This window comes from Mobula birostris, chromosome 18 (genome assembly GCF_030028105.1).
Source record: "Mobula birostris isolate sMobBir1 chromosome 18, sMobBir1.hap1, whole genome shotgun sequence".
Taxonomy (NCBI): Eukaryota; Metazoa; Chordata; class Chondrichthyes; order Myliobatiformes; family Myliobatidae; genus Mobula; species Mobula birostris.
Genome location: NC_092387.1, coordinates 44,120,394 through 44,132,878, shown reverse-complemented (window position 1 = coordinate 44,132,878; position 12,485 = coordinate 44,120,394). Strand labels below are relative to the sequence as shown.

At 37.3% G+C, this 12,485-nt stretch overlaps 1 protein-coding gene across 3 annotated transcripts in view; it reads left to right on the top strand.

Annotated features, from left to right (window-relative positions):
- ccser2a (coiled-coil serine-rich protein 2a) overlaps positions 1 to 12,485 on the top strand; it is a 736,576-nt gene that overhangs the window by 93,254 nt on the left and 630,837 nt on the right. For all 3 annotated transcript variants that reach the window (XR_011889642.1, XM_072282572.1, XM_072282573.1), the window contains exon 4: positions 4,722 to 4,930. Coding sequence is in view for 2 of the 3 variants with exons in the window: in XM_072282572.1 (XP_072138673.1) it covers positions 4,722 to 4,930 (209 nt within the window). In the remaining variant the exon portion in view is untranslated. The remainder of the gene's footprint in view (positions 1 to 4,721; positions 4,931 to 12,485) is intronic.

Below are 12,485 nucleotides of genomic sequence, written 5' to 3'. Positions count from 1 at the left end.
TTTCTAGGCCCAGCCCATGCATTATTGCGGTTCACTACTGTAGTGCAGTGATAGCTAGTATGATTCCCATACTCTAATCTCACAATGACAATTCTTGTTATTAGGGTATGGCATTCAATGGGGTAAAGTTCAGAATCTGCCCTTTGGAATGGTCTTGACCACATTTGAAGAGAATATATTCTGACAAAGCAAACAAAAACCTGGCTTATATTTAGCCACTTTGAGAGAACTTTCAGAAATGGTAGGCACTTGAAAACATGTTTGGCAGCACTTCATGGCAAAACAGTGATGGTCTGTTTGCTTCAAATAACATTTAATTGCTCCCTTGTTAAATCTGGAAAGCCCCATACAATTGGAGAAAAACTGATTCTGCCAGCAGTAAGCAAAGCTCTGTGTACAGTTTTGCATAAATCACCAGATTAAACAATTAAAGTAAATCTACTTAGCGACAACTCTGTTCAAAGACGAATAGATGAAATGTCCGAGAATGTGGGAGACACATTGCGCAAAATACTTAAGACAACAAAATTTGCTCTGCAATTGGATGAATCAACTTTTCTGGCAATAAATCATTGCTTTATGGTTATGTTCACTGCATAAAAGATGAAAGCATGGTTCAAGGGTTATTATTTGCAAAGGGACTAGAAACAGATGTAAAGGGGTAGTCAATATTTTGGGTCGAACAATTTCACAAAGCGAAGGACATGCTGCTCATCAACATTCTTGCTTATGCAACAGATGGGGTGCCAATAGCAACAGAATTCTATCGTGGGGTTATTAACCTTGTTGAAAAAACCTGCACCTAACATTTACCATTCACTGTGTAATTCACGGGCAACATCTTATTACACAATACTTAAGTGATCGGCTGCATAAATCACAGCTGTAAATCAAGTTCCATGCTGTCACTTCTCGGCTATTTTGAGAACATTATGATGACAATGATAAACAGTTTGAATGTTTGCTGTTGATGGAAGTCAGGTGGCTCTCAAAAGTAACCTGAGGTGATTTTATGCACTTTTTGAAACTGATAAAATTCTTTGAAGGCTCGAATGCTTCATTCAGTAATCAACTCAAGACTATTACGCATGATATTGCTTTGTCTGAGTTATTCAAAGTTTAATTAAATCAGTCTTTAATTGCAAGGACATTACGTGAAATTGATCAAAGTCAAATCAATCGGCTCCATTATTTCTGTCCCAGTTAACTCTATTTAAGTGCAACTTTGGCCGTCATGACCTTTTCCAATTTCCGAGTCTCTCTCAGTTGGAAGGGAAAGAAAGTCTACCAGCTTATCGTCAGGTATACTGTGCCCACCTGGGTGAGCTGCATAAATACAAGTCAGAGTGATGTCAGGATCTTCTCCGGATCCAAATTCTAGATTGGGTAATAAATCCATTTCTGAACACTTCCAATGAGGAATTAACAGGAAAGATGGAGTAAGAACTGATCTTGCTACAAAAAGACTGAGCTGGACCAAGATTCAAAAAATCATATCAAGACTTTTGGTTGTAGAAAGAATTATCTTGTATTCTGCTGAACTGTGAGAAAGTGTCAAGATGTTCTGTATTACCTTTCCACATCCTATGTTATGAAGCACGTTTTCAGTGCAGTCGCTCAACTTCTTTCAAAGCAACGAAATAGACTAAATTATTGAGTGTAGGGGCCTGGGATGACTCCTGAGTGACATTCAGCTTAATGTTGAGAAGCTGATGTCACTGTAACATGCCCATCCTTCTGATTGAAAGGTGAAAAATTAATGAAGTGGTGAATAGTTGGACCACTAATGTAGACTCGAAAATGGTTGATGAAAATTGTTTCTACTGTCATTAAATAAAGAAATAATTTTATTTGTAGCTTTAAATAGATTGGAATTTTTTGCAATTATTTGTTACTGCTTTTAATTTGCAATTCCTATTTTTTTTTCATTGTGCATCATAAATTGAAGTTATTTATAGTTATTATGTGATGGCTGGAAAGGAAGAGGAGGGGATAAGGTCTGGGAGCCAAGGCGGCAGTAACCCAAAAATTTTGGGAAGCACTGGTTGAGACCAATAGATGATGACTTATAATGTCTCCATGTCATGATGGTGTATAACTTGGAGAGCTTTTCCTGGATGTGATGCTTTTGCCTTCTCAATGTCTTTTACTTAAGTTTTTAAAAACATTATTTTCTGTGTATCCTGTGCGAAATCCTCTTGGATCTAGTCCTATTATTTGTTCTCTGCTTTTCAGTAGTCCTGTAATCTAAATGCTGCATCAAGTACTCATAGAAATAGGCCATTTGGCCTGTTCACCTCAATCAGGTCTTCCCTCGTTTTGTTCAGTATGTCTCAATTTTTTTTCTTTATATGCTTTATTAGTCTCTCTTTAAACATACTCTTCAAATATTGTGGTTGCCATTTGCAAATTCTCACCAGTCTTCAAGAAGTTTCTTGTACACTCCCTAATAGATTTCTCTTTGGTGTGTTCTAATGGCCCAAGCTTGTGGTCTTTCTCATAAGTGTAAATATTCTATCTGGATTCACTCTGGAGAAAAAAACACTTTCAAATTTCAAAGACTGTTTATTGGATCAACTCTCAGCACCGCCTCTCCTGTAACTTTATATAGTAAGGCAATCAGAAGTGTACTCATTATTTTAAATGTCAAATATCAAATCAAGATTGGAACATAACTTTTCAACTTTGCGGTTCTGTTCTTCCAGATGTTTGCCTGGACTTACTTTGCCTTTCATTAAACACTTTGCTAACACATAGTGTGATTTGGGTGTATCAGTATTTGATGATTCCTTTGTTCCTCTCCCCAACTCAACCCATTTTCCTAAAATTAAGCAACCTCACTATTCAAATCACCAAAATGTACTTTATCACATTTATATGATTAACTTAATTGCTCATTGTATGTTTTTATTGATGTATTTCTGTAATTAGTTGCATTTGCTCCAGCTATTACTCCAAGCCTGCCCTCCCATCCACTCCCCAATTTGATATCAACTGCAAAATTAAAACGTGTTATTGATGCAAGAGTTTAAATCCTTACTGCAAATTACGAAAAACAGTGCTCACAACATTGATGTTTGTGGCTCTCATTTGCTACATCATTCCAGTACAAGACCATAAGTTACAGGAGAAAATTAGGCCATTCAGCCCATCTGGTCTGCTCCACCTTTCCATCATGATTGATTTATTATCCCTCTCAACCCCATTCTCCTGGCTTCTTCCTGTAACCATCAAGAACCTATCAACCTTAGCTTTAAATATACCCAATGACTTGGTCTCCACAGCTGTCTGTGACAATGAATTTTATTGATTCATCACCCTCTTGTTAAAGAAATTCCTTCAAATAATTAGTCTTGACTTCCACTCTGTTCCTTGTCAGATTGCAGTTCATTCACCTAGTTGTGCCCTGACTCTGTTCTCTGACTTTGTTAGTCTTTTATGGGGTACCTTAGTTCAGGGCTTGGAGGTACATTACCATTCTCTTTGTTGTCTCTTCCAAAAAAATCTAACTTGATTAAGCAAGGTTAATACCTTTTAAAATCCATGTTGACATGCTCATATAGAGATTCTATTATTTTTCCTGCTGATATTCTGCTTACTGATCTATAATGCCTGGGACACATTATTTCTCTCTCATTAAATAGTGAGTTAGCTATAGGCAGACTATATGATGGTGCTGTAGCACTACATGTTTTCCAAAGTATTACTAACTTTGCAGCAATACCTCTTCTATCTTTCTAATATTCTTTTAAACTGCATGGATAGAATTCATCCTTAAATTTGACTAGCTAATTTAATCTCTTAACTGTACTAATTTCAGTGCTCTCCTAATGTCACACTGACCTTCTGAATATTAAAGCAAGATAATAGATTATTGTTTCTGTGTCATTCCCGTGGTTATCCATTATATTATCCTACATATTCTTTAATGGCCTCAATCCCATTGCAACCTTCCTTTTTTAGTCATATCTGTGAAAAAGTTTTACTATCTTTTCCTTTCTACACTATTTATAGTTTGTCTTTGATTTGTTAATTTTTTATCTTCAAATATGTTCAAATTTCATGCACTGCTTTGCAATCTATGCATTTAATATTGATGTCTCTTAATTAATTTCCATTTTCATTGATTTATCCATTCACATAAAAATTTCTCTTCATTACTGGGAAATGGCATCAACCTTCCCTACTTCTAAATGTGATATTTCTTGATATCTTCATCTTTTAATCTTACTGATCCTTATTAAACTATTATCTGTAAATATTTGAATGGGCTATTCTAGTTGTATCCCAGCTAGTGTTGACTTAGCAAAATATTATATGAATTGTCAGTGTTGAGAGCTCCCTGCATTACTTACTTATTTACAGGATATGTGTATCACTGGTATGGCCACATTTATTTCCTGTTCCCTGTCATCTTCCTAACCTGTGGCAGTTCTAAATGAATTCCTCTTGCTGTTGTCCATGATTTTATTCATTGTCTAAATAAAATTATTTAAATTGCTCCTTGTGCCACAAACACCTTGTATAAGTTATTAATCTCTACTGTATCTGTTAAACTTGTTTGTCATAATTTAAAGTTGAAATGCTGTCTTATTTTGGTTATCCGGCTAAATAATTGACAATGCATATTTAAAAAAAACAAAATATTGGCAAGATGTTAACAGCTGTTTGTTCTCCTATATATTATAACAATTGTCCCTTTTTTTTAATCTTTTGAGTAGATCATTGCAAAGATTTGGAGAGTTCCCAGACCACTGCCTCAGGTAATGACCTTGTGTCTCCAGATGTCAACTACGCAATGGGCTCTTCCTTTGAACTTTCTCCTTCCAGTAGTTCAGCTGGAACATACATGTGGGATGAAGAAGGCATGGAGGGACTTGGTACAGTCCAGCAGTGTGGCAGCCTTGAGTCTTCAGAGATGAACAGCCTGGTAAGATGATTCCTATTGCGTTTGTTGTATTTTGTTTGGACATAACAGGAAGTTGGCTTCAGAGTTGTACAAATAACGCTTTCTTTCAAAAAAAAAGTTTAAAGATATTTTCATTGTTGAGGACAATAATATACTGGAATCACTGGTAATTAAACTTTTTTTAATGAAAAACTAATTATAATTTAAGTAAATTATCTAAATAAACTTAAGGTTTGAAACGTTATAAAAGCCAACAGTGATATGTGATAAAATTTGGTTTTCTGATGCTGTTTGTAAGCACCGCCATAAAGATAAAGGAATGAAATGCTGAGCAATTTTAAAAGTAAAACGTCCTTTATTTCTCTATGATGTTTCTGTAATATTAATCTTGAAAGTCAAGTTGAATTGAGCAGCTGATTTGATGGCTGCAGAGAAGGGTCATCATGTGGAGGAAATGAGCAACTGCACCTTCAAGTGAATTATAAACAGCAGGATTGCAAAAGTGCTAGAAATGGGCAATTTAGTCTGATCCGTCATTGTTCAATATTCAGTCTCTAACCATTTGTCTTAGTATCATTTCTTGATGTTCTCGGCTTGCAGAAGTCTAATTTAAAATGTAATTTAAAATAAGTAATTGTGATACCATCTGCTTTTGTGGGAAATAATTCCTGATTTTTGTTATCCTTTGTGTCAGAAATTGTTCCCTGCTGGATGAAATTATTGGCTTTAAGATTATTTCCTCTAGTCTTGGACTTCCTAATTAAAAATTTCCCTCTGTCTACTATAGAGTCCTTTCAATACTTATTTTTTTAAAAAAGATACCCTTATCATAGTATAAAATTGATTTATGAAATGTCTGCTAATCTAATAGAGGCCTCATTGCTATTCTCATGAATAAATTCCAAATGATTTTACAAAAGATTTGTAATTGATCTGAGTTATTTATGTTAGTTGAACACATTAACTAAGTAAACTCAAAGAGAAATTATCTGGGGAACCTTATCTCACTGTGGAGCAATATAACATTCAGCTTTGTGTAATATTTAGGGTGCAACTACTGTAGAATTTCAATGTTGGTGAGCTGTTTGAAGCATATGTACTTTGAATATAGACATGGCAATATTTGTGTATTGTAAATGTGATTTGGAGATTGAATTGGTGGTACATGGAGAATATTTTTGAAGCTTTAAATCTTAGACGGTGCAAGAATATCAGCACAAAACTCCAATAAATAAGGTATCTTAAAAACAGTATTTGTCTAAAGATGTGTAGGAATTTATTCTGTAATCTGACATATGACATTCAGTGTAATTTGCAGAAATGGGGAGAGAAACCTTTGGAAAGCAAAGATAATGGCTGTCTTAAAAGTCATTAGTCTCGCAAGATTTAAAGAACTCAATCAGTTTGTACACAGGAGTAGAACTCTTCCATTTGCATTTTAGAAGACATTATTGTTTTCCAGTTGTAATTGATTTTTAATTGCAGCTGTTAAGCATTACACATAAAATGATAAATTACCTTTTGCTAAGTTTGAGAGGTTGTCCGCTGACAGTTGAGGCTTTACTTTTACAAAGTGATTGAGAAGAGGACGACAAAGCAGCAGCAGAATCAAATTATGTATGACGGTAGATATTTTGCATCTCTATTTGAATTCAGGAGAATAACTTTTTATAGCACCTAAAGGGGCTATAGAGAGGTATATACTGAATATATTCAAGATAGATTTGCAGAGGAATTTTGGATGTTATAGGAATCAAGTTAAGTTGGATCAGTTCAGGAAAGTGGAACTAAGATTTAAAAAAAAATCAGATGTAATTTTATTGATTGAAGCACAATTTCTTACTAGTTATTTCACAAATAATCTAATCTAATAAGATTTAAAAACAGGAGTAAACTATTTGAAATTAAACTGAAGCCTTAAAGTTAAATTAAGACTTTGAAAAATGTTGATTTTTTTTTAAAAAAAACATGGTCAGATTTGTATTTTTGCTGCTTAATATAAGCTCAGTTGGAAAAAAACAATGTGAAGAAAATGGTTAGTGGATCACAGATTGACCTATAAGAAACATTTTGAAGAACTACTCAACTTTAAAAAAAAGTCATTATGATGGGACATGGAGTTAGCTTTTTGTTTTGTGCTCATTTGTGTAAACTACTGATTGCAGCTGGAATTTCCACATTGATTTTCCAGAGTTCCATTCCAAATGTTAATAGGATTAACCAAGGTATTGCAGAAATGTTTTGTTTAGAGTTTGCGGAAGAGTTCCTCTGCTGAGTACACAGACAGAAATATAAAGAATCCTGAGAATACTGAATGTTGCATCGGATCAAAAACATTGAGTGACATATTTATTTGATTAGGCATTATCATTACATTGTAGAACCTTGAGCAAAGTATAAGCTTAATTTCTCTCCCCTGTTAGCATATTAATTCTTTAAAATACAGCTCAATAGATTTGAATATGACAATTACTTAAGTTGTATGTTGGCTTGTTGACATGGATGTACCTACTGATATCTGAAATAATCATTAAATTTATGTGAAGACAATGTGGCTTTATATCTAACATTTCCTAAGATAATTTAAAAGAAAATCTTGAACTAACTGATCTGATTTCTGCAAAATAATGGATATGTTGCGCTGGAACTTGCTAAGAAGTGGCAGTATTTCTGTATTAAACTGCTAACATTTCTTAGCTTTAGTGCCACCAAGTACAGGTTTCCCCTGCCATCCGAAGGTAGAGCCTATTAAACGGTTCGTAAGCAGAAATGTCATAAAGCGAAGAAGCAATTACCATTTATTTATATGGGAAAATTTTGTGAGCGTTCGCAGACCCAAAAATAACCTACCACATCATGCCGAATAACACATAAAATCTAAAATAATAGTAACATATAGTAAAAGCAGGAATGATATGATAAATTCACAGCCTTTATAAAGTAGAAATACTTTTCCACAATCATTACTGAACTGTTCTCCGTAGCAAAAACCTCACGCAAGCGCCGTTGGCAGAAAATCTCACGCAAGTGCTGTTGGCAAAAACACGGCGCAAGCACTCTCCAGTAATCTTTAAGCTATGAAGCTGCCAAATCATACCAAATAACATGTAAAAATACACAGCCGATATAAAGTAGAAATAATATATGTACAGTGTAGTATCACTTACCGGAATCGGGACAGCGCAGGGCACACTGATGATGGTGTGTTAGGCTGAGTCGTTGCAGGTTGGGTGGTGCAGTGGCCCCCACCGTCCAGGCCACCAACCGATACATTGCCGCGAAGCACGCAGGGGTGCAGCGGTAGCCGAGAGGCACACAGCACATCTTTAAGAAAAAAGCCGAAATAAACATGCTAATTAATTACGTGCTGCCCGACACATAATTGTCGGCCCAGATCAGTACCGATTGCCGATTGCATCGCCTCTGATCTGGGCTGACAATTACGTGTGGGGCAGCACCTAATTAATTAGCATGTTTATTTCGGCTTTTTTCTTAAACATGTGCTGTGTGCCTCCCAGCTACTGCTGCATTCTCCGCGAATCGGTACAGTATCTGTCCGCAGCCTGGATGTTGGAGTGGTGGGACACTGGGGTGTCATCTCGTCGTCTGTTTCCATTAGAGCAGGCAGCTCATCTTCTCCTATGACTGCCCGCCTCGATGTCGAAAGTCGAGGTTTGTCGTCTGCTGTGACTTGCTCGACTGCTGAGCCTCGCGCATTTTTCTATCATACAGTTCTTTGTAAGGACTGAAAGAATCTTGCAAATTTCCCCGAAACTTATGTACCCTTTCAAAATTAAAGTCGTACTTTATCATTACTCATTAGGTTTCGATTGTTATCCTTTCCTCTTCCAATTGCATCAGCTGTTTATCTATCAGTTCTTGGTCATGGGATGCCAAAACCTCTTCAACATCATCTTCGTCAGCTTCCACAAGCCAGACTCACTTTGTCCTTGCTTCGTTCACCACGATTGAAATGCTTAATTATGTCTAGTTTTACGCTAAGTGTAACACCTTATGAGCTCTTTCAGGCTTTTCCGACACCATAGAACTCATCTTGCAAACAACTGCTCACAGGCTCCTGTTAAAGCAATGCTGGCTAGAATGCCGTTCCGAATCCGGGGAGAGCGGCTGCTTGGGGCTTGCGCTGAATTTTTTATCACGCGCTGAATTTTTTTCGTAACAGTGAAAACACCTTCTGAAAGTGAAAACAGGGTACTAATGTAGGTCTTCCGTAACAGTGAGGTTTCGTAAAGTGAACGTTGGAAAAATGGGGGACACCTGTACGCTGGATCAGTTGTCACATTTTGCCAAAAATGCTTCCTGTTGGACTCCAGAAGGAGTCTTCGGGCAGCACAAGATTTTTTTGCTCAGAATCACTTTGCCTATTTGAATGGAACTTTTATAACTAGAAGGAACAAAGATAATTTGTCTCTTTTAAAACTGTCTTTGCTACATTTGTATATTTTAAGTAATTAAAAAAATTAAATAGCTTATAATTTATCAGTATTTTGACATTTTAAAAGACAGTTTTTGAATGCTTCCAAAAGGCTTAAAGGTTCAAAGATCCAATTCAGTGTCAGAGAAGTGTATACAATAAACAGCCTGAGATGTTTCTTCTTTGCAAAACATCCATCAAAACAGAGGAGTGCCCCAAAGAATGGACAGTTAAACATGAGAACCCCAAAGTTCCCCCCCCAGCTCCTCCCTCCCACGCATAAGCGGCAACAAGGCAACGATACCTCCTCCTCCCCAGCAAAAAAAGCGCACCTGCTACTGAGCACAAGCGTGAGCTAGGCAATAGCAAAGACACAGACCTTGCAGTTACCCCAATGACTATCGTATTTCATCCAGTATTCGACAAACCACAAGTTCTCTCTCTCCCTAGTAAGGGAGAGGGAGGTGTCCCCCATTTTCACAGTCAGACATTGTAAATACTTGGCCATCAATGACAAAAATGGTGCAGTTGTCTGTTTACCATTTGTCAGTTTTCTTAGTTGTTTCATGTTTTGAGTTGGTAATGGCTTGCCCATGTCACTGAATGACATTGCACAAGTCATTAGCACCATGGGGAGTGATATTCAAAGATTCAAAATATATTTATTATCAAAGTATGTATGCAGTATACAACCTTGAGATTCGTCTCCCCCCAGACATCCAAGAAACAAAGAAGCACCTTGGAACCCGTTCAAGGAAAATATTAAACACCCAACATACAAAAAAAGGAACAAATTGTGCAAATGACAAAAAACAAGCGAAAAACACACAGAATATGGGACATCAAACCACAGAGTCCTTGAAACAGTCTGGGAATGTTCAGTTTTGTTCAGTTCAACTTAGCACTGTCGATTGCAGGTTGCAGAGCCAATTTGCCCCAATCAAAATTCCATCAAGTAGCAATAGAAAAGGAGTAAGCAGAAACCAGAGGTACACATAATGTGAATGGCAGAGTCCAATCCAAAAACTGCGTATAATCTCTAATGAGAAATTGTGTATCTTGAGGTAGTTGGGGTGCTATTCTCTACAAATGCTTAGCCAGCTGAAAGATGGTAGGAAATATTAATCTTCATAAAATTGGTGCTGATACACAAATAAAATGTGGACTTAAAAAGCACCCACATAATTGTTCCACAGATCTCTCCACATGGCAATATGCCCTTACTTCTATGCATTCATGTTACTCACTATTCTAAAGGAAGTTTGACAGGATAATTACTGTAAGTTTCAGGTTGAGATCCTTCATCGGGTCATAAAGGATCTCAGTCCGAAACTTCGACAGTCTCTATTTTCATAGCTCCTGCCTGACCTGCTGAGTTCTGTCAGCATTTTGTGTTGCTCTGGATTTCCACTATCTAGAGGATCTCTTGTGTTCAAAATCTCTTCATGCTTGGCTTGCATTGGAATTCTGTACCCTTTTTAAATGGTTATTCTTATAAGTATAGACTTCACTTTAGAGATTATTTATGGTAAGGATATCATTACTTGATAGCCTTACCAGCAGGGAATGGGATTAGGTAAATTTAAAATCTCCTCAAGCAATATAAAAGTTCCAAGCTGTATTTGTTTTGTTTCAGGATCAGTATAACAATACTCATTCAATCTTATCAACAATATAAAGTGGGATGGCAAAAATATAAATAGGATATTATATATATTTATGAGAGGGAAGTGTTCTGAGAGGTGTTCAAAATCCAATTCATTAATAAATTAGAAATGAACAGTTTAGGCAGCCTCACTGACTTGGTATGTGAATGAGTTTGCTTGTTGCTTTCAACTCTGTTTGTCTTGGTTGTTGTGGCTCAAGGATGTGGGAGGGTGGAGAGAGAGGAGATATGGAAATGCCTGTAGCACCTCAGCAACTGGCAACTCCATTCAGCAGGCCTCCGAAATGTTGATTTGATTGTATGCAAAGTCCGTAAGTTGGGTGTTTAACCTGGGGAGAACCTATACTTTAAAGCAGCAGTCCCTAACCACCGGGCCACAAAGCATGTGCTACCAGGCTGCGAGGAAACAATATGAGTCAGCTACACCTTTCCTCATTCCCTGCCACGCCCACTGTTGAGCTTGAATGCATGCGAGGTCATTACCCACGCGTCATCCATGTTGGCGCGGGAAAAAGATCAGCTCCTCGAGCTTACAAGTGACGGCGGGCTGAAAAGTATGTTTGACATAACATCTCTGCAGGCATTCTGGATCAAAGTCAAGGCTGAAAATCCTGAGATAGCCACGAAAGCACTGAAAACGTTGCTTCCATTTCCAACATATCTCTGCAATGAATGCAACGAAAACTAAATTGCGGAATAGACTGGACATAAGGAACCCCCTTGGAGTATCGTTGTTTCCCATCACTCTTCAATGGGACCGTCTTGTTGCAGGGAAACAAGCACAGGGCTCCCACTGATTCCGCGATATTGGTGTGTTGCAATGATTTTATATGTTCATATGGGGAAAATATGTGCTGTGTGTTTAATATCCAAATGTTACTTAAAATGTTATGATGCTATTGACTTATAAGTGACTTATGTAACCATATAACAATTACAGCACGGAAACAGGCCTTCTCTGCCCTTCTAGTCCGTGCCGAACGGTTACTCTCACCTAGTCCCACCGACCTGCACTCATCCCATAACCCTCCATTCCTTTCCTGTCCATATACCTATCCAATTTTTCTTTAAATTATAATATGAAACCTGCCTCTACCACCTCTACTGGAAGTCTGTTCAACACTTACTTCAAACTCCCGTGTCCCCCTCCGATAATTGACTTATCACTATATTCATGCGAGGAAAATATGCGCTGTGTTTAATATTAAATTCGTTTGATAAACCCTTTTAGAAATGAAATTGAGTGTATTAGCCACTTATCACCTATATTCCAGTCGTGATTAACACCCCAGCTCCCGAACAGAGTCACCAAAAACGATTTGTAGAAAAAAATCGGCACGTACTCTCGCATGCACACTGGTGCCCGCACGAGGCTTCATGGTCATTGTAGGCTTATTGGGGTAAACACACTGCATTTGACTACTACTCCTGTCCGTTGACAATACTACACCCCCCCCCCCCCACCCCCCGGTTGG